This window comes from Eumetopias jubatus, unplaced genomic scaffold, assembly GCF_037043125.1.
Source record: "Eumetopias jubatus isolate StellerSeaLion01/CBP00866 unplaced genomic scaffold, mEumJub1_p1.0 scaffold_9, whole genome shotgun sequence".
Classification (NCBI taxonomy): domain Eukaryota; kingdom Metazoa; phylum Chordata; class Mammalia; order Carnivora; family Otariidae; genus Eumetopias; species Eumetopias jubatus.
Genome location: NW_028274815.1, coordinates 139,185,169 through 139,205,397, shown reverse-complemented (window position 1 = coordinate 139,205,397; position 20,229 = coordinate 139,185,169). Strand labels below are relative to the sequence as shown.

The 20,229-nt window shown below is 53.6% G+C and overlaps 1 protein-coding gene across 2 annotated transcripts in view; it reads right to left on the bottom strand.

The window, feature by feature from the left end:
* The window catches only part of CDH4 (cadherin 4), a 527,153-nt gene that overhangs the window by 120,527 nt on the left and 386,397 nt on the right, over positions 1-20,229 (bottom strand). The window contains exon 4 of one of the 2 annotated variants that reach the window (XM_028091197.1): positions 5,045-5,050. The exons of the other annotated variant lie outside the window; for it this stretch is intronic. Within the exon in view, the coding sequence (XP_027946998.1) occupies positions 5,045-5,050 (6 nt within the window). The remainder of the gene's footprint in view (positions 1-5,044; positions 5,051-20,229) is intronic. 2 annotated transcript variants of the gene reach the window in all.

The window sequence follows — 20,229 nt, the reverse complement described above, 5'->3', positions numbered from 1 at the left end:
GCAATTACACTGATGAGAGCCCCCGCCTATCGGGCAGCCACTGGGACTGGATGCTGATGGGGCCCACCACTGCTGGGTGCTGACCACAACCCTCGGCAAGCTGTGGGCCAGTGACCCTCCAGACCCTCAAAAATCGTCCTCGATGCCAACTGTACGTCAACGAAAAAAACAAAAATATCCTGGCTTTTGACCCAATAGCTCCACAGCTGTCCCAAAGAAACTATATGTAAATGAAAATCTCCCTATAAACATGTTCATTGCAGATGTTTTTATAATAATATTATGCATATATAAAATAATAAAAATATCAGGAAAAAAACCTCTGGAGATCCGATAGCAGGAAATACTAGTTAAATGCATTATGCTGTGTTCATATCTTGGGAGATTACACAGTCACGGAAAGCTACTCTTTGAAGACTAGGATATGGAGAACTGTCCATAAAATAATGGTGAGTGGAGAATGACACCAAAGTGTACACGTAACCAAATCTCCATTTTTTTTAAGGACAGAGAAAAGATTGGAAGGAAATACATCAAAATGTCAACTGTGGTTTTCTCTGATCACCAGTGACCTTTACGCTATTTTATTTTACTTTATTCCTTTTACCTTTCTATATTTCTGAATGTTACAATGTATATGACTTTCTATAATTAAAGGAGCCAGCAGACCCCCATGGACAAGCACGGCACCTGTGCAGACCTCCGCATACACGGACGGCACCCGCGCAGACCCCCAGGGACACGCTGCACTTCAGAACTCCCATGGCAGAGAGAGCCCTGGATGGGGACAGCCCACGGCACCTGGCTACAGTCTACACCACTCCAATCATGGCAGGTCCCACTCTGCCTGAGCTCCAGGTTCATCCAGCAAGATGGCCCCAGGTGGTCTTACCATTGCCCTCTGTGGACAGAGAAACTTGCCCACTCCTTTTTGCAAAAGGGCTGCATAGAAATAAGTTACAAACAGACAAAACTGCCTACGTGATGAAAAAATAAAATCTCATATCAGCCCCAAATGCCCGAATCAATGGGAAAACCCATCTGGACAAGCCCCACTGGGAGGAGAGAGCCCTGCTGGGACCTTCCCCCCCAGGGTCCCAGCTGTCTCAGGGCCTCGAGCTCCTGCAGTCAGGTGTTTGGAGAAAACCAAAAGCCTTTGCTAGGCCACTGTTGCCCTACATCAGAAGGGAGCCATGCAAGGTGCGCGTATCCCCGTGGCAGATCCCTGCGCATATGCATATCCCCGTGGCCTTGATGTCTACACAATGTGACATGATACCAACTTCTGTTCAAGTCAAGCTAACAGGTGCTGTGACTCATCTTCAGCCTCCAACGGTGACACAACGATGGGGTCACATCTCGTTTCCTCAATGAGCTTCACAGAACGACATTTAGGACAGTCCTGGCTGCGCACTGTCCCCTCACGCCAGGGCACAGACAACCGCCTTCCCTCGCCTCCGTGAGTAGCTGATGCCTCGGGGCACTGAGCATTCCACGTGGTCTCTGCCTAGACCCCCGCCCCCTCACTGATTCAGTAGGAAGTGTCCCTCACTTCCTAGGGAGGCAGAGGGGGAGCTCAGAGAGGCTAAGTAATTTCCGAAGGTCACACAGCTCAGTAGGGAGAGGCAAGATTTGAATGCCAGGAGTCAGACCTTGAGGCCAGGAGCACCTGGCTGAGTGCCACCCCTCATGGCCGGGTCTCTGGGCCCCCTTTGCACGTCCTCAAATTACCTGTGCAGAGGGCTGGGCACAAATCATTATTCCCATTGAAGACACAAGAACTGCCTGCACATCTGTGTGACTGAGCCTCTGGGGGACAGATGTGTTCCAGTCTCCTGTCTGGGGACTCCCCACCCACAGGTAACTAGTTCACCTGTCCCCAGGTACCTGCCCCAGGAGAAGGGGCTGGGTTAGTGTCTGCCTGAGGGCAGCCAGCCAGACTTGGGAGCCTTGCATGAGAAGACGGAGCCCCAGTCACAGGCACAGCCTCGGGGAGGGGGTGCTGGTCATGTGTGGCTTCCCCCGATGCCTCCCCCAGCGATGGTGCAGACAGCACAGGTGTCCCCCCACCCCCTGGTAATGCTCAGAGACCAGCAGACGCTCACCTGAGCTCCCTGCATTTCAGGCTCAGGACTGTAAACGTTTTCATAAAGCCGTTTTTGTTTTTTTTTTGAACTGCTTTATCTTCATTTGCTTAGGATGAGCCTGCATGGTGTTAATTTCCCTAGTGTTGTTTAAATAAATTGCACATATTTGCCACTATTTTAAAGCTGTGAGACATATGTAATAACAAAATCTGGCGAAAATCAATGCCAGACCTGTGCAGCCTTGGCCTGGAAGACGCACCCGCTTCTCGGGGGAGAGACGTCCATGTGGGTTATTGGTTACCCCAGTGGATCCAGCAGGTCATTTTGAATGTACAGCAACTCCGGGCTCACTCAGAATGTGGCACCTAACACTGATGCACAATTATACTGATTTTAAGCAATGTTCCCATTATTTATAAATATTCCGTATTTCCTAACGGATGACACCTTCTCGTTCCCGGTGTCTTCCTGAATTCTGTATTGCTGAGTAAATGCTGGCTGAGAGCTGGAGGACGGTATGAACGTGGCCTCTGTGCTCCTGTAGCTAACAACTGTGTGTGCAGGTGCGTGCAGGTGTGTGCACGTGTGTGCAGGTATGTGCACGTGTGTGCAGGTGTGTGCAAGTGCGTGCAGGCGTGTGCAAGTGCGTGCAGGCGCGTGCAAGTGAGTACAGGTGTGTGCACGTGTGTGCAGGTGTGTGCAGGTGTATGCAGGTGTGTGCACGTGTATTGCAGGTGTATGCAGGTGTGTGCAAGTGAGTGCAGGTGTGTGCACGTGTGTGCAGGTGCGTGCACGTGTATTGCAGGTGTGTGCAGGTGCGTGCAGGTGTGTGCACGTGTATTGCAGGTGTGTGCAGGTGTGTGCACGTGTGTGCAGGTGCATGCATGTGTATGCAGGTGTGTGCACACAGGTGCATAAGGCGCATGTGCACATACATGTGTGTGCAGATATGTGTGCCTGTGTGTCTGTATGTGCACATGCACGTACACATCCACCAAAAGCCTGGCATCGTGACAGGTTAGCCGAAACCCATCACTGGGTCATTACAGACAGCTCAGCCAAGCCAGAGGTCTCGTTACTGGGGGTGGGGGGTCGGCGAGAGTCTTGGCTGCTGCACTGGCCTCTGGATCCCACCAAGTTCACAACAGCAGATCGACAGGACAGAGAGCCCCAGGGAAATCACCTGGTCCGGCTGTCCTCTTACAGGGTATCTAAGAAGATATGGTTAAGAGGTTAACTTCCTGGAACTTGCAGACCCCTTCATGAGAAAGCTCCACAGAACCCCCCAGCCTCAGCATGGCCAGATCCAGGCTCTGCTGTCCACACAGAGGCCGGGCTGCACCCTGGCCTGTGCCCCTGCTCCTAACTCCCCATGAAGTTTGCCCCTGGATGCACTCCCCTTCCTGGTGCCCTTACTGCTCGCCAGGGCTCAGATCCCATGTCCCAGCTTCTGGCAGCCTCCTCACCGGACTCCTGGGAACCCCTGTGTACACAGCAGCTGGGGCAAGCTTCCCAGAGTGCTGCCTGTGCCCTCAAGTCCCAGAACAGGTCAGCTCAGGCCCCAGAGGCCTCGGATCTTCATATCGCCCTGCCCTGGAGGCAGGACAACTCCTGCCCTGCCCTGGGGGCCGGGGCATTCTCTTGGCCCCAAACCATGGGCGCTGCCTGGCCTGGTAGGTTGTAGGGCCTCAGGGCCACCCACCTGGCGCGGAGCAAATGCAGTGGACAGACCTAAATGTCGGTTCCACACGTTTCCTAAGCACCAAAAAACAAGTGACCCTCAGCCTCCACCCTTAAGTGCTCGTGTGGAGTGGCAGGTCACGAACCCCGATGAGTGATGGCCGTCTGGGTCGCGGGGGAGCCACGGGCCCAGGTTCTCTGCGATTTAGTCCTCAGGACGGCCACTCTCTCCACAGGGCAGTGATCAGCACAGAGCCAGGACCAGGCAGGGTTCAAACTGGCACCCAGGCATATGCAGTTCAACCCATCTGGGGAGGGCAGAAATGCCTCATGGGGGGTATTTTACCTGCGCAGGACGCCGAGGGGTGAACAGGAGTTTGTTGTTGGGGGCAATGAGGCTGGGAGGGAACGGCTAAGGGCGGACTAGAAGCAGGGGTGCCTCCGACACCAGGCAGAGCGCAAGGGCTGTTTGGGGCCTAGAGGAAGAGTGGGCTGGAGGGGCGGCCACCCAGGGTCGGCAGGGCTGCTCGCCATTGGCCCCATCGGTCTTTGTTTTGCCCTCCGCACCCCCAAGCCTTGGTTCCTCTTCTGTGAACTGAGGAGGCCCTTACCGGGGGGTAGTGCGGCTGATAAGGTGATGTCCAGGGCTTTGGGCAGATGGCTGGGGGTTTCAGCCCCATTGTCAGGTTCGTGGTGGGGAGAAGAAGCCTAAGAAGAGTCCCTCTGGATGGGGTTCTGCAGGCTGGACTGGATTCTCAGGGCTGCCGAGAGGAGAGGGTAGTGGGGGCTCTAGCCAGGACACCTGGGGGTGATGGCCTGGCCTGGAATGAGCCCCAGGTGTTCAGAGGGACAGGTTTGAGGGCAGGTGGGCTTAGGGGGGTCCTCTAACCTTATAGCCCAGGTAAGGAAACCGAGGCACAAGGAAGAGAAGGAATTTGTCCAAATTGCCTGGCTAGTGGGGGAGGGGCTGAGCCAGGGCTGGTGGGTGGGGAGGTGTGGGACAGCCCAGGTGAAGCAGAGTGAGCACAGGTGGGTGCCTGATCCAGCCCAGGGAGGACACACGTGCCCCTTTCTGGAAGCTTGAAGCAGGGTTTGGGGTCCTCTCTGGCCACGGGCAGGTGTGAGTCCATCCTGGCAGTCGAACTTGGCATTCCCCCTGGCCATGGTGGCCTCCCCAAGAAGGGCAGGGCACGACCTCTGGCTGCGGGAGGGATGGGCTCTCTGCCCCTGGATTAGGGTACGGGGGTGTGGGGGGGGCCCACAAGTCCCCTTACTACCTCGGGCTTCTGGTCTCCCTGGCCACACGGGTGCAGCCCCACCCGCCCTCCCCGCCTGCCTCCCACCCCACCCCTTCCCTCCCTCCCCTCCGTCCATGCCAGTCATGCCCTGGCTACCCGTGAGCTGGTCCCTCCCTGGACACAGTCTAGGTGCCCGGGTGCCCCAGACACAGCCCACCCTGCCCAGCGCACCGATGGGGGTATTTCCCCAAAGGGGCAGATGAAGGGCGTGGAGCCTGGCCTCTCTGAGGTGCAGACCATACAGAGGCCAGACTCTCACCTGTGAAGCCCTGAATCTGTCTCTTAATCAGCTTTTATTTACAAAGTGTGTCTCGTTTCAGATCGCCTCTCTCCACCGAGTCTTAATCAGTTGGAGTTATTCTGTGGATGGTGCTCCAAGACAGCTAATAGCCGAGGGGACTTTCTCAGGCCGGGGTCCCAGGGCGGGGGGTGGGACCTCGGGTGCGACTCTCACTGCCTCTGGGCCTCAGTCTCCCCACTCTCGGGTCTGGATGAGCTCCTTGCTTTGGGGCCACCTGGACAGCTGGGGTGTGGGCAGTGGGCTGAGGCACCAGCCCCGAGCATCGGCTTCACTCCACTTGGGGAAGGGTAATCCTGCTGCTGGGCGGGAGTCTGGACGCCGGCTTCACAAGGACAGAGTAGCAGCCCGTGCTTGCGCAGGCTGTCGGGCTGGGCCCTTTGCAGACCCTCTATGGCTCCTGGGGGCCTGAGGGACCCAAGACGGGTGGCCTTAAGGTCCTTCCAGACTTCTCATTTGGCCCTGGCAGGTGACTCCTGGCCGGCTCTCTGGGATAACATAAGGAAGCCCTTGCACTCAGCACACGGGCTGTTCTTTTAGGGAAAGAGGTGGGAGGTAAGGGACCCGAGAACAGACGGACAAAACACCGACAACAGCCATCCGTCTCGCCGAGACCAAGGCCCCCGATCCACAGGCAAGCTGCATGTTGAACGCAGCCATCAGGTCCACCTGACGCCCCGCCTGCACCCCAACAGCCATCTGCTGGTGCTGTCCCCAGGCTGGCTTCCCCCCGGTGCCCCCTTGCTCGGCACATTATTTCCCTAAGATCCCGGCAGCTTTGGGCCGCCCGGTCTTGCTCTCCGTGTACCAGAGGATTGTTCTCTGTGTCTGATTATGAGTGTAATTGAGTGTGACTTCCAGGTGAGGTCTTCAGGGACTCCGCAAGATGAGGAAGAAGCTGGGTTCCTTCCCTCCCTTATCAATTCACCAGTGAAAGATGAATAATGCAAAACTGACCCAAGGCAGGATTTAAATTGTCTTTTTTTTTTTTGAAAAAGGGGGAAAAAAAAAAGAAAAGGAAAATAGCGTCAGGGGAAGGCTAAAACCATGCACCTCCTCCAATCTACATGCAAAAAGTTATAATTCATCATATTTTCTATTATCTAACCATTCACCTGTTAGGGACACAATTATTAAGAGCCAAGTGTGAGCTCTAGCTGTTAAGTAAATGGGCTGACTCATAAAACATCAGAGGTGGGGCGCCTGGGCGGCTCAGTTGGTTGAGCGACTGCCTTTGGCACAGGTCACAATCCTGGAGTCCCGGGATCGAGTCCCGCATCGGGCTCCCTGCTCAGCAGGGAGTCTGTTTCTCCCTCTGACCCTCCCCCGTCTCATGCTCTCTCTCTCTCATTCTCTGTCTCTCAAATAAATAAATAAAAAATCTTAAAAAACAAACAAACAAACATCAGAGGTTTACCTTCACAAGTAAACAAGGGAACATAAATAATCAGGAGTCTGCCTTCAATACAGAAGCTCCAGATGTCTTCCCTGGGGTGCCTTCCCCGCCATCTTGGTTTGAGGTGGGCATCAATGGGTTAGTGGGTGAATGTGTCCCTATCTCCTTGTGATAGGGATGCAGATGGCAGGCCCCGCTGCACCCCTTCCTGACCCAACCTATCAGGCTCTGCACGGTGGGGCCCAGCGGTCTGCATGGTGGGCATTCTCGCGGGGGCGTGGGGGTCAAGCACCAGCTCCATGGTGCTGTAGACGTGGATACAAATGCCTCACAGATGCATGGGGACACTAGAGAAAGGGCAGCGTGTGGGCAAGGCCCAGCGAAGAATGTCGTGAACAGACAGGCTGAGGGAGGAGCAGGGGGGGTGGGGGCCGGGACTGCGTTCCCACGCACAGGTCATTAGACGTGGGGCACTTGCTGCTTCTGCAAAGTGCGGTGGGTCAAGGGAGCCTCAGCTGTTCTCCCGAGGGGAAGCTCAGAGTCAATCCCCTCAGGAGACAGAACAAATATGGAAATGGCTTCAGAATGCCCACCGCTTTCCAGATCCCAAGGAGCACATTTCTAAGACCCCGAAGATGGGGTCACAGATGACAGATAGCCTGCCGCCCCGTCAGGCCATCCCACGCCGTACTCAGGTCCTGGGCTGACCTGCTGGACACTTCCTTAGCACCCCAAATTCCCTCTACTTTCGAGGAAATGTCATGGGCATGAATCCATCTGATTTGATAGAAGAATTTATGGAAAAAATTTCAAGTTAGTTCCCCGTGGAACATGCCACGTGGGCGTTGTGTCCACTGATGTTCAAAGCTTCTTCTTAACCAAGGGGCTGAGGGGGGGGATGTTTCACGACGCACACCGCCCCCCCCCCGCCCCCCGTGTCCTTCCCCTGAGCCAGCGCCGCCTAATTTCTCTGATGGGCAGTGCAGCCCTGCAGACCCCTGATGCCCAGACGTGGCTTCCTCAGGGGCGGGAGCCTGAGGCTGTGATCCGCTCAGTATATTAAGGAAGGAACGGGTTCTAAGTTCCCTGATGGTACCTGCTCTCCCACCCTCCAGGCTGGGCCGTGCACACGCCCCTCTCTGTGTGGTCACCATGTGCGGCTGAGAGCCGGGCACGCCAGCCTCCGGGGATAGGGTCACCTGACCCGCAGGATGGAAGGTTCTGGGAGCCCTGGTGAGGCCACAAGCTTCTTTTTTCCCACGCGCACAAAGAAAGAAGCCCCTCCCGCTCATGGCACTGAGCAGGCGCCAGGGACTGCCGCCGGCACCTCTTTCCCTTTAGGCAGCCTGCCTCTGCCAGGGTCCAGCGCGGGCCCCGCAGGCCACACAGCGTGACCACAGACCCGTTGACATCTCATCTGCCCGTTCTTGTATGGCCCTAACCTTGGGGTAAGTGGCCAATCTCAGACGTAAAAACACGGCGTAGGGCCCAGTGTTCCAAGATCACGGACGGTACAGGGTCTGTGGTCAGGGGACGCGCCATCCTGCACCGCATACGGGCACTGCCCGCGATGGGACAGGGGTGGTGAGGGTTTATTCCCGGAACACGGGTGTCAGCTATGCCCCTCCTCTGTCTCTTCCTGTTCTCACTGCGTCCTTACGCCCACGGGTTACAGGTGCTTCCAGAGAGGAAATAACGTGCCCCGTCCCCCAATGTCAGACCCGCCACCGATTTTCACGGAGGATAATCAGATTCCTAAAAACAAAAGAGGCACTAAAGTCTGTCCTGACAGTTCATTCCTCTACGTCCTACTTCCCTTTCAATATGCATTTGAAAAATAGTACATTTTGTTTGCCTGCAAGCATGTATATTAAAATATTTAACTAGGCTGGTATCTGCAGCCTTCTGGCTGGTTTCCATGGTAGCTAGGGACGGACAGCGTAAAATGGTATTTAACAAACACAAAATAAAACAAGAGAGAAACATCTCGTTCTTTAGCAAATAGAACATGCGAGCCATTCTAGATAAACATTTGCATGAGTTTGGATCTGACAGGTGCTGAATGGATTTTCCTGCATCCACAACGCCACTGAGCAGACGCAGGTGTGACCTCCCCCCTTCCCCCTCTCCAGCGCTAAGGTATTTCTGACCTCAGATCTCTTCTAGGAAGGGGAGGTCATTTTGCAAATTCCCATGGAAATCGTACAAAGAAAGGTCTCCTGAATGGAAGGGTATGGTTACTCCCTCGTGTATGTATTTGGGAGGAAAGTCTTAGTCGCTCACTCACGTCCAGGGCACTTAGGGAGGGAGGGGCTGGTGCAGTCCTCGCTCACATCTGGGCAGGTGGAGGCCCTGGCAGGTGCAGCGACCGGCCCAGGTCCTGCAGCTGCAGCTGGGGGGCCGGGGCCTGAACTCACTCGCCCCTCTCTGCCCTGCGGCTGGTCAGGGTGAGTGCCAACACAGAGGGTGGTCCCGACACCCCCTCCCACCTGGGGCCAAGCAGGCAGACCGAGGTCCGGAAGCTGTGAGCAGCCCCGGTGGAAAGAGTTCAGTTGTGGCTGCTCGGGCACTCTTACCAGTCGGGATCATGTGGTTGGGAAGGTGCCATGCTGTTCCTACTGGTGTCAAAACCACATTTCTCTTGATGAATCCCTCAGAGCTCTCTGCTTGTCCCCGTCAGCCTTGTCTCCCTCCATAGTAAAGATGCGGGATGGCCCAGCACCCACGCGCCGGCAGGACGGGGTGCATCCCGCAGGGCAGCTGTGCGTGTAGGTGGCACACTCGTGGGCCATGATGTGGATCACCATCCATGCACAGAAGGGCAGGACGGGAGACCCCACCACGTCCAGACAGGCCCCTGCATGCGGCGTGTGCGTGTGTGCGTGTGTGCACATGCCCAGCCAGGCTGCTCAGCCGGCCCGGCCTCCCCAGCTCGCTGAGCACCCCCAAGGCCCCAGCAGTTGAATGCCTGTCTCCAGACCACTGCCTCTGCAGCTGCCGACATTCGGAAGGAGATCATTCTCCTGGGTGGCCTCCTGTGCATCTGTAGGGCATCCCTGGGCCTCACCCCCTTGATGCCAGAAACCCCCCTACACCCCCCGGTTGTGACAACCCAGTGTCCTTAGGCTTCTCTGAACACCCTGGTGGAGAACTTGCTCAAGAGAACCAAGAAAATTATGTTTGGTTGGAAACATCTCAAACGAAATTACTCTTCATTTTACAAAGAAAAAATACAATCACAGTAAAAAAAATTTTTTTTTCTAAATTAAATTAGCAAGTTAAGCCAAACTGTGTTACTTTTTCCCGGAGTTGTTAGCAGTGGGACTGAATGAGTCTTTTACGGTGGTGTCAATTAGTAAGAAAAACGGTCAGTTTTGTCAGCATTGATGGCTCTGGAAGGCCTCGAAGAGGATGTGATCAGGGTCTGCCTGAGAGCCTTAACTCAACCAGACTTCAGTCACGTTTCCTTCTGGAAGGCGCCGGGGACGTTCGGCCTCACAGTCCACTCCTGCTGCCCACTGAGGACGTGGGGCCCACGGGGCGGGCTCTAGGCCCGCCAGCGCCCCTGACCTTGCTGAGGGTTCTCCTTAAGTCAGAACACGCCCATGACCGCCTTCCTGTTGTTTCCACAAACATCTTCAGGAATAAGAAGGCTTTTATATTTAACCAAACATCCAGTGGGAGCCAGGGCCTTGCGCAGAACCACAAACCTGTGTTGGTCTGGAAACCTGGTTTGATTTTCACCAGACACACCTACAGGAGGGCGGCCTGGATGCCCTGCACCTCCCACTTCCCAAGGGGGTGTCCACAAGGCCCCCGTGTGCTGACTCGAACACGCCCACACCCGCCAGCCCCCATCACGAGCTATAGGTCTCGGGGGCAGGTGAGTAACGCACCCACCGGCACGCGCATGTCTGCGGGGTGCACAGCTCGTGCACGCTTGTGCCGTCTCAGCTCACTGGACCCCCAGGAGGCTGCGCACAGAGAAGCGTCCCCCAGGGCTGCCTGCCCTGCGCCCCCGGCCAGATTCGGTTGGGCTGAGGTGGGATTTCACCTGAGGACAGGAGAAGCCGGGGCTGGAGAAGGCCTCTGTCTGGAACACTGGCTCCTTCTCTGATTTTAGGCCTCGGATCAGAGGTCACCTTCTTGACCCCTGAACACAGCAGCAGCCTCTGCCCTCTGCTCAGGCCCCCTTCCTAATTCCCAGTGGTGCCCCCACATTGTAAAGCGGAGCCAGGTGTCCCGCGGGGACACAGCAATGCTCAGTCGTCACTCCCCCAGGGAACCAAGAGAGTGACTTTGGGGCCTTTCTGACTCATGGGACCCCAGGATCCTCAGAGGGTGCCCCGTCTGTCATGCCCGCACTCGAGATCTTGCTCCTGGAGACAGAGTAGGACCCGGGCAGCCTGTGTCCCGCGGCAACATCCCCGGAAGCTTCCTTGCCCGGCACTGACGGTCTTGCTCATCACTTTGGTCTCCATGCTGCTGTGCCAATCACCAGCAAGCACCCACGGGTTCTCCTTTGCTCCTGCCCCATCAACAGGCCAGGGAAGCATCCCCCCCGGGACAGGCTGGGCGGGGTCATGAGGCTTCTCCCTGGGCCTCTGCAGATAACCCTTCACCTCTGCTCTGCAAAAGGGCTGACCCAGGCCCCCGGGTGTTCATGGCCGTTTGCAGCCTGAAACAGCATCCATGTTTGACCTTTGCGCTGGGAACATCCTGCTCACCCCGGGCCGGGAGAGTCAGACTCGGGTGGACAGGTCAGCCCTAGCCCCGGGGCTGTCGCCCCAAACCGGAGACAGACAAAGAAGCCAAGATGCACCTTCGGCCAATCAGAACCACCACTCGTGCCCTTCATGCCAACACACAGTTAAAAGCCGCCGTGAGTTTGAGGCATTTGCTCTTCTCTTGAGATCCAGCGGAGGGGGGGCACTGACCGGGCGGTGGCCATGACCTCAGCCTCGGGAAAGGGAACAGCCTCCTGCCCAGCAATGTGTGGGGGTCCCTGATGCGGAGGGACATACGGCTTCTCCCCCTGGTCCCCACAGTGCGGTGTGTACCTGCGGCAGTCCCCACGTGTGCCAGCGCTGTCGGACCCCGTGTGAGCGCGGAGGGCGTTCATGCTCATTAAAGCAGCCGCTGGCCTCCCCCACGGAGGACGGGAGTGCCCATGCTGTCTACACCTGGCCGACAGCTGTCGTTAGTTTTGAGGGGTTGCTGCTTCTTGGTGGCACTGAGGCCATCCGTCTTCCGGAAAGGGATAAAAGAACCGTCTTGGTACTTTCTCAAGTCCCACACTCCATCCCTCGGGCAGCACCTAATGGCCTTCTGCGTGCTTTTCCCGAGGTGACACCTCGTGTGGAAAGCCCCAGGTGGTCGCCTTCAGTGAACGTCTCCATGATGTCAGGGTTCAGGCAGGCGCACCGGCCCTCTGGCGCTCACGCGGGGCCTTTCCTGCCTTGGCCGGCCTCACCTCTCAGGTGGACAGGTGGACGGCAGGCCCTCTCCAGTCCACTGTCCGGTGACCAGCCTGGGAGACCTTGGTGATAGCAGTGATGGGCTCCTGCCCATTCCCAGGATGGAGGGGTGACGGACTGTGGGGACGGGGGGAGGGGCAGACCGTGAGATGGAGTGGGGGACGGAGCGCGGGGAGGGGGGCTGAGGGACCACAGCCCTAAAGCATAGAGGTCTTGGCCAGACTTGTCCTCACTGTGCTGGGGACCCGAGCAGCTGTATGAGGCGGACTTGAGGGTGTCTGGAGCAGGACCCCGGCTCGGGACTCCCATCCTGCCTTTCGGGGGGCAGGGGGGCTTCACGGGGTCTATCTGCACCCCGCTCAGCTGGCGGGCGAGGCCACACCCCTGGTGAGAGCGTGTCCTGTGGTCACTGAACCAAAGCACCACAGCCTGGGGGGCGTTGACAGCAGACATTATTGTCCCTGTTCTGGAGGCCAGAAGTCCGAGGTCAAGGTGTGTTGGCAGGGTCAGTTCCTTCCGAGGGCCGTGGGGGAGAGTCTGCTCTAGGCCTCTCTCGGGGACGCTGGTGGCCGCCCATCTCGGGCGCTCCTTGGCTTGTAGAAGCCTCCCCCTGCTCTCTGCCTTCCCCTTGGCAGAGTTCCGTCTACCTGCGCATCTGTGCCCGGATTTCCCCCTTTTCATGCTCCTGCCCGCTTGCGAGTATGTCTGCTGAAGCCTACTTACAAATACAGTCCCATTCCAAGTGACGGTGTGTTCGGACCCCAACACAGCTTCTCGGGGGGACGCTTTCAGCCCGTCCGAGTGCGGAAGTCGAAACCGTGCGGGGAGCCCTGTGGGTACAGGCCGCAGGGCCCAGCCGGGCCTGGGTGCCGCTCAGCCGAGTGTGTCCTTCATAAACACTGACGCGCGCCTTACGAACTGGGATTCGTTTCATAAACAACAGTTTCTCTTTTGCAATCTATACCCACAGGTCCCATTGCCACTTTCCAGTGAGAGCGCAGCCCGTCAGTGGACAGCCGAGCGCGAAACTTTATCTTCAGTGTTTACTGTTAGGCCAGAATATTGCTCTGATTCCTCGGGGGTGATCCAGCGCTCCTGTGGGAAATATGTGACCTCATTTGCATTTTCTAATTGAATTGCTATCAGCTTTCCTGCAAGACTGCACAAAAAAAAGTTATTCCAGATTCCAACACGGCTGGTGTTACCCACAGAAAGGCTGCCTTTGAGTTGTTGCTAAGAGAGGAGAAGGAAAGGGGAAAACTTGCCAGATTTTTATGGTTCATCTCACTGGGGAGCCGTCAGTTTCGTCCAGCTCCATCAAGTCGCCAAAACACTGGGCCAGGAAGCTGCACTTGGAGAAACCTGGGTACAAGGGAAATGGGATTCATGGACCCGGGAAATTAGGGGGTCCCTGCATGCTGCTCCTTGGGGGATTTGCTTCAAAGCTCCTTTTGGCAAGAGCTTCCTGGGACTTTCCATCTTGCACACTGCTCCCTTGGAAAGGGTGCTTTGTGTGTCTAGGACCTCCTGTCAGCTGCACCCCTGCTCACTGTGTCCCCATCTGAACTCCCCACCCTCCTCAAACTCAGCCGGGAAGCCCTCAGCATGCATTAAAAAAAAAAAATCCCACCTAGAATTGATTTTGGGGGTGGGGTGGGGTGGGCTAAGGGTCATTTCACCTTTTTTCTTTAAGGACACCTCATTGGTCCAGCATCATTTACTGAAAAGACAGTCCTTCCTCCACGATCCTAGGTAGGGCTTGGCAAAGTTTTTGTTAAGGGGTCAGATAGTTAAGTAGTTTAGGCATTGAAGGCCGAGATGTGAAAGCGAGGATATTAATGTAGATACTTACACAACCACTTAAAAATATAGAAACCATTCTTAGCTTGCAGGCCATCAAAAGGTAGGTGGCAGGTCAGATCTGGCTGCGGGCTCTAGTGTGTGACCTTGGCCCCGGAGTGCTAATCTTATAAAAATCAAGTGCTTGCACCCTGAGCCTTTGACAAGGTTTATCAGACTGGATATGTGAAGTGGGTGACTTCTGGTGTATAAAAGTTATACCTCCGTGAAGATGATTTTTAAAAAAAACATTAAATGTTTTTTCTGTGCTTGTCATTCTGCTCCATTGCCTGTCTGATCACCTTTGCTCCTAAACCACCTCATTTTAATTACTGTAGTTCAGTGGATCTCAAATGGGGGCGGTTTTGTCCCCGGGAGCATTTTGCAAAGACTGGAGAGAGCTTTGGTTGCAACAGGGGTGGTGGGGGTGGCACTGGCGTCTAGGGGTGGGGCCGGGGATGTTGCTGGACCTCCTACAGCATGCAGGACAGCCTACCCCACCGTGGAGAATGATTCAGCCCAAACGCCAGCATGCCGAGGTCAAGAAACTGCTCTGGTTTGCTCATACGCCTCACCACTTCCCAAATACCAAGTCCCCCATCTTCATGTTGTGCTGGGCTATGCTTGGTCCTCTGCATTTTCATTTCAAAATTTAAAGTCATCTAGGGGCACCTGCTGGGTGGCTCAGCGGGTGAAGTGTCTGCCTTCAGCTCAGGTCATGATCTCAGGGTCCTGGGATCGAGTCCTGCATCGGGCTCCCTGCTCGGCAGGGAGTCTGCATGAGATTCTCTCTCCCTTTCCCTCTGTCCCACCGCCCCCCTCAAATAAATACATCTTTTAAAAAAATTTAAAGTCATCTGTCTGCCCTTCTTTAAACAAGCAAGCAAACAAAATATCCTGTGACTTTTGCTGGTATTGTGCTGTTGAGTCTACAGGGGCCTCTGGGGGGGAGCTGATGTCACCATGGCACCAAGCTTCCCGAGTTAGGAGCAGGCACACTCCTCTGGTTTTCAAGGTCTTTAACTGTCCTCAGCAACATGGAAGGGTCTTGTGAAGGTTTCGTTAGATTTATTCCTGGTTGTGTGACCCTCTTCAATGCAATTGTAACTGGCATCTGGCTCAAATGTCATTTTCTAACTATTTACTCCTGGTGCGCGGAGGTACGGTTGTTCTCACACCCAGCACTCTTGCTAACGAACCTCACTCACCCAGCCCCACAGAGTCTCTGCAGACTATTTCCGATTTTCTTTCTTTTTTTTTTTAAAGATTTATTTATTTATTTGAGAGAGCGAGAAAGAGAGAGAGTACATGAGAGGGTCCGAGGGAGAAGCAGGCTCCTCTCTGAGCAGGGAGCCCGATGTGGGACTCGATCCCGGGACTCCGGGATCACGACCTGAGCCGAAGGCAGTCGCTGAACCAACTGAGCCACCCAGGCGCCCTATTACCGATTTTCTACATCCATAATCCTGTTAGCTACACATATAGCCAGTTCTGTTTATTCAGATCTCTTTTTCTTGCCTGACCTTGCCGGCTTGAAGCTCTGGCAGGCGATGTGAGGACGTCCGGGTGCTATTTTGGACGTCAGGACAGGCTTCGACTATTCCCACGGCACACTGGCTGTGTGCTGTGCGTTGTGTGCCCGGGATGAGGTTAGGGACAGCCCCTTCTCTTCCTAATCTGCTGGATATTTCATCCTGAACGGAAGTTACATTTAACAGTGGATAATCAGGTGGTCCTGCAATATCTGTCCTTTATTCTGTGTTGAGTCACACGTATTCATTTTCCAGTGTTGAAGCGATCTTTGGCTCTTGGGACAGGCCAGGGCAGCCATGGTTTGTCCTTCGCAAACATGGGTGCGCTTGAGCTTGTTGGCATTTTGCTCAGGTGTTGTTTTCATCTTTTTACGAGCAGCCTGGCAAACAGCAACCCGCCTCCTCCTGCCCCTTCAGGGTTCTCGCTGGTTTTGACAAGACACCTGTTCGGGGCTCTGGACAAGTTTGGGGAGAACTTCAGCCCAGCCACAATGTGTGGGCATGGCCTCAGGACACAGGTCTGAATTTAAGTTTGTTTGTAATAACAAAACAGCTCGGATTTTCTTCTCAAGTTAGTTTTGGTGAGTTGTACATTCCCGCAATGTTATCATTTCAGGTATGTTTCCATACACGTTGGCGTAAATGGTACATAGCACACTCTGGAACCGTCTGTGAGATTGGTCATGACGCCCTGTTTTCATTCCTCATAAGGATTATTGGTGGTTCCCTTCTTAGTCCGATCAGCCTGGGAGTTTAAAGAGTCAGCTCTTGTCTGTGAATTCTATTATTTGGATTCCATTACCTTCTCCTCTTGGTTTTACTATTTCCTTCTTTCTACTTGGTTCCATTTTATTTCTTTCCCTAAGTTCTTGAGATGAATGTGTAGCCCGCCGGTTTCCACCTTCCTTCCGTTCTTACGCATGTAGGCGGCACACCCCAGTGGGGCGAGACCTTGGCTCCTCCCACCGGCTTCAGCGCTCAGTGCAAATTACTAAAATTTAGGACTCGTATATTTTTTTTAAAGATTTTATTTATTTGAGAGAGAGAGAATGAGAGAGAGACAGCGCGAGAGGGAAGAGGGTCGGAGGGAGAAGCAGACTCCCCGCTGAGCAGGGAGCCCGATGCGGGACTCGATCCCGGGACTCCAGGATCATGACCTGAGCCGAAGGCAGTCGCTTAACCAACTGAGCCACCCAGGCGCCCCTAGGACTCGTATATTAACCGGGTGCCCAGCTCGCTCTGATGAGAATTACATGGTATTTTCCCTGTGTCTTTTTACTTTCATTTTTTCCTCCATCCTTACACTTTTTAGATTTGTCTTCTGTGAACTGTATATGGTTGGGGTTTTTCTTTGATCTGTCAATTTGTTTTCTTTTAATTACAAGAGCTCATCTATTTTCATTTATTATAATTAATATATACTTGCAAATCCACCATCTTTCTCAAAGAGAAACACAGAGCTCCTCTAGTCTTTCCTTCCGTTTTTTGGATTGGAAAATTTTAGTATTCTATTTTCCCCTCTATTATGTTAGAACTTAAACAATCCTATGACTCTTTTTTTTTGTTTAAGAAAGTCTACTTTTTTGGGCTCCTTACTCAGGGGGGAGCCTGCTTCTCCCTCTCCCTTTACCCTACCCACTCATACTCTCCCTCCTGCTTACTCTATAAGTAAAATCTTTAAAAAAAGATTACTTGGTTGAAAATTCACATTGTTAACAGAGGAAAAGGACAAATTATATTATTTAAGGCACTTCTAAAAAAATATTGCCTAAATTTGCAGACTCGAAGACGTGAAAACATTTGAACAGGAAATGCACCCAGGAGGTGGGAGGGTTTAGCTCTCCTTTGCACGGTGCTGGTCATTATTAAGTTACCCGGTGAGAGCATAATGCATTCTCTGCAATCATGTTAGAGTTCTATGAGAATCCCACGGGAAAATGAGGATCTGTTATTATGACAGATATGTTTTTATCACTTGAGTACAAGGTCAGACACTACAGAGACTTTAGGTCACTCCTCAAGTTCAGATTTACTTCTGACATGAAATGCTGCCTCCCTTGGCCAGGACTCCTTGTGCATCTTCAAGTGATGTGTCACTTGAAGTGACCGTGACCCTGTGCTGATTTTCCAAAACCTCATAACAGGGGTCTTTGTCTTATCCGAGTATTGTATTAATTCGATTTCCATCATCTTCCAGGACGACGCAAGCAGCCTGGACCCTCCGACTCCGTGCGCGCTTTCCCACCAGTCGTGTACCTTACGCCCCACGCAGCGTCTCGTCCACCCTGCTCATGGCTATTTGCATCTACTTAATCTTTTCATGGCTTTTCATTCTGGGCTTTTGTCTCCAAGCGTCCTGTTTCTGCCTGAAGAACACAACCTGTGGCAGAGTCTCTTGGGGCACTTCCTGAAGGGGACTTTTACTGGGTAACAGAATCCTGTGTCTATCACCATCCGCTGCCTCCGGCCCCCATCGTCCCCACGAGAAGCCAGCTCCCGTGTCACTGCTGTGCCTTCCCTGGACCTGGGTTCTGTTTGCTTCCAGTGACTTTGGTTTTCAGACGTTTTACCATAAAATGCCTGTTGTAGACTGAATGAGTGTGTCCCCCAATTCCTACGCTGGAACCTAATCCTCAGGGTGACGGTGTCAGGAGGTGTGGCCTCCAGGGGGTGATTAGGATCAGAGGAGGTCATGCGGGTGGAGCTCCTGAGATGGGACTGGTGCCCATTAGTGACTCTCTTCTGTCCGCTCGCTGTCGGGTGAGGATACAAGGCATCTGAAGACAGCGGTCGGCAGGAGGCCCTCCTGGGGACCTGACCATGCTGCCATCCTGATGGCAGGGCTCCAGCCTCCAGAACCTCGAGGAATACATGTCTATTGTTCACAAACCACCCAGCCTATGGTGCGTCCTTCCAGCAGCCTGAATGGACGAAGACCATGCCTGAGTGCAATGTTCTTCATATTACCCCACGTAGAGCTCACGGGGCATGTTGAAGCAATGCCTGGACGTTTGCTGCCCTTATCTTCTCAAATGTTACTCCATTTTATCCCCTGCCTCATATTCCAAACACACACCTGCTGGCACTTCTTGCTACTTCTCTAGTGCCTCTTACTCTTCCTTCTGTCTTCCTTCTGTTTACCTCTTGGTGATTTAGCCTGAGTATTTCTTCTGACATTTTCTGCTTCACTAACTCTCTCTTCAGCTGTGTCTAATCTGCAGATATAGCTACCCAGTGAGCTTTTTCTTTTGTTTGTTATATTTTTCGGTCTTAAATTGCCCGATTCTTTTTTATTCTTCTAATTCTCTGTCAAAATCTTGTCTTCAATGTGCTTGAAACCATAAGCATAGATATTATAATATCTTTGTATGGTAACTCTGTTATCTGGAGCCAGTGTGGGTCTTGTCCCATCTGCACTGGGTGTCCAGTCATTTTCAGCCGCGTGCTAGACATTGTATATAAGAGAAGACGGGTATAATTTGAGGCCCAGTGAGATACCTTCCACCAGAGAAGATTTACATTTGATTCTGACAGGTGGTTAGGGACATCAGCAATAGGGCATCACCTTAATCCATTTATAGAGAGTGACATTATTCAAAGCTTGGCATTGGTCTCTGTAAGGACATACCAACTAAGTGACTCAGTGTCTCACACAGACCCTCCCTCCTGCCCCCAGGAACCACCCTGGGCAGGGTCCAGTGGCTGCAATAGGCACAGGACACTGAGGGTTGGGGCCATGCTAACGACAGCAGTAAGAGCTGCATCCTTGTGGCAGGGCTCTTGCGAGTCTGCAATCTGTAGGACATGTGTAATCTCATATAATACTTGTGACAACCCTATTGTTATCTCATTTTCCAGATCAGTAAATCTTAGTGAGGTCATGTGACTTATCCCAAAGCATCAGCCAGTAAATTGGAGAAGACTTGACTTAAACCATAACCCCGGGCAGCCAGGCTCCTTTATGAAGCTGGGCTCAGCCATACCTAGAAAGTCAGTTTCACTCCTTTCCAGAACACTGATTCTCCAATGCAGGAAAGGGGCTGCAGTCACATGGCTCAGCGTCCCTATCTGTAAAGTGGGGACAATGACAGGAGTCACTTCCAGATGTTCTGAGGGTCAGAGGAGTGGATGTCTAGGGTAGGGTCCTAAAAAGTCAGGACAAGGAACTTTGGGTTTGAAAGTGAGAAGAAACAGGGAGCCATCAGGTGACGTGAAATAAATAGAGAAGGGCTGGTTGGGTGGGCTGTAGAGACCCTGCCCACTTTTCATACATGCAGGGGTGTGGCCCCACGGCACCCGGCAGCTGGACTCACTGGGATGGCTGAGCCTTGGACGTGGATCGCTGTCTCCCTTTTTGCCCCTTGGGTGCTGGTTGGGCCAGCCTGACATGGGGTTGGGGGGGCACCCGAACTCAGGACTGTCTAATTGCAATCACCTTCCGAGAGGATCAGGGGATTAACTGCATCAGAAATTGCTTCATTAACATGCCTAACAAAAGGTGTCATTATGTTTTCAATTAGTGCCTTTTATCTGAGGACTTCCACAGGCTTTAAGGACCTCCATCCTCTGTTCACAGGCCCGTAGCTTCTGCATTGCAATCAGGGATATAAACCTCAACACTG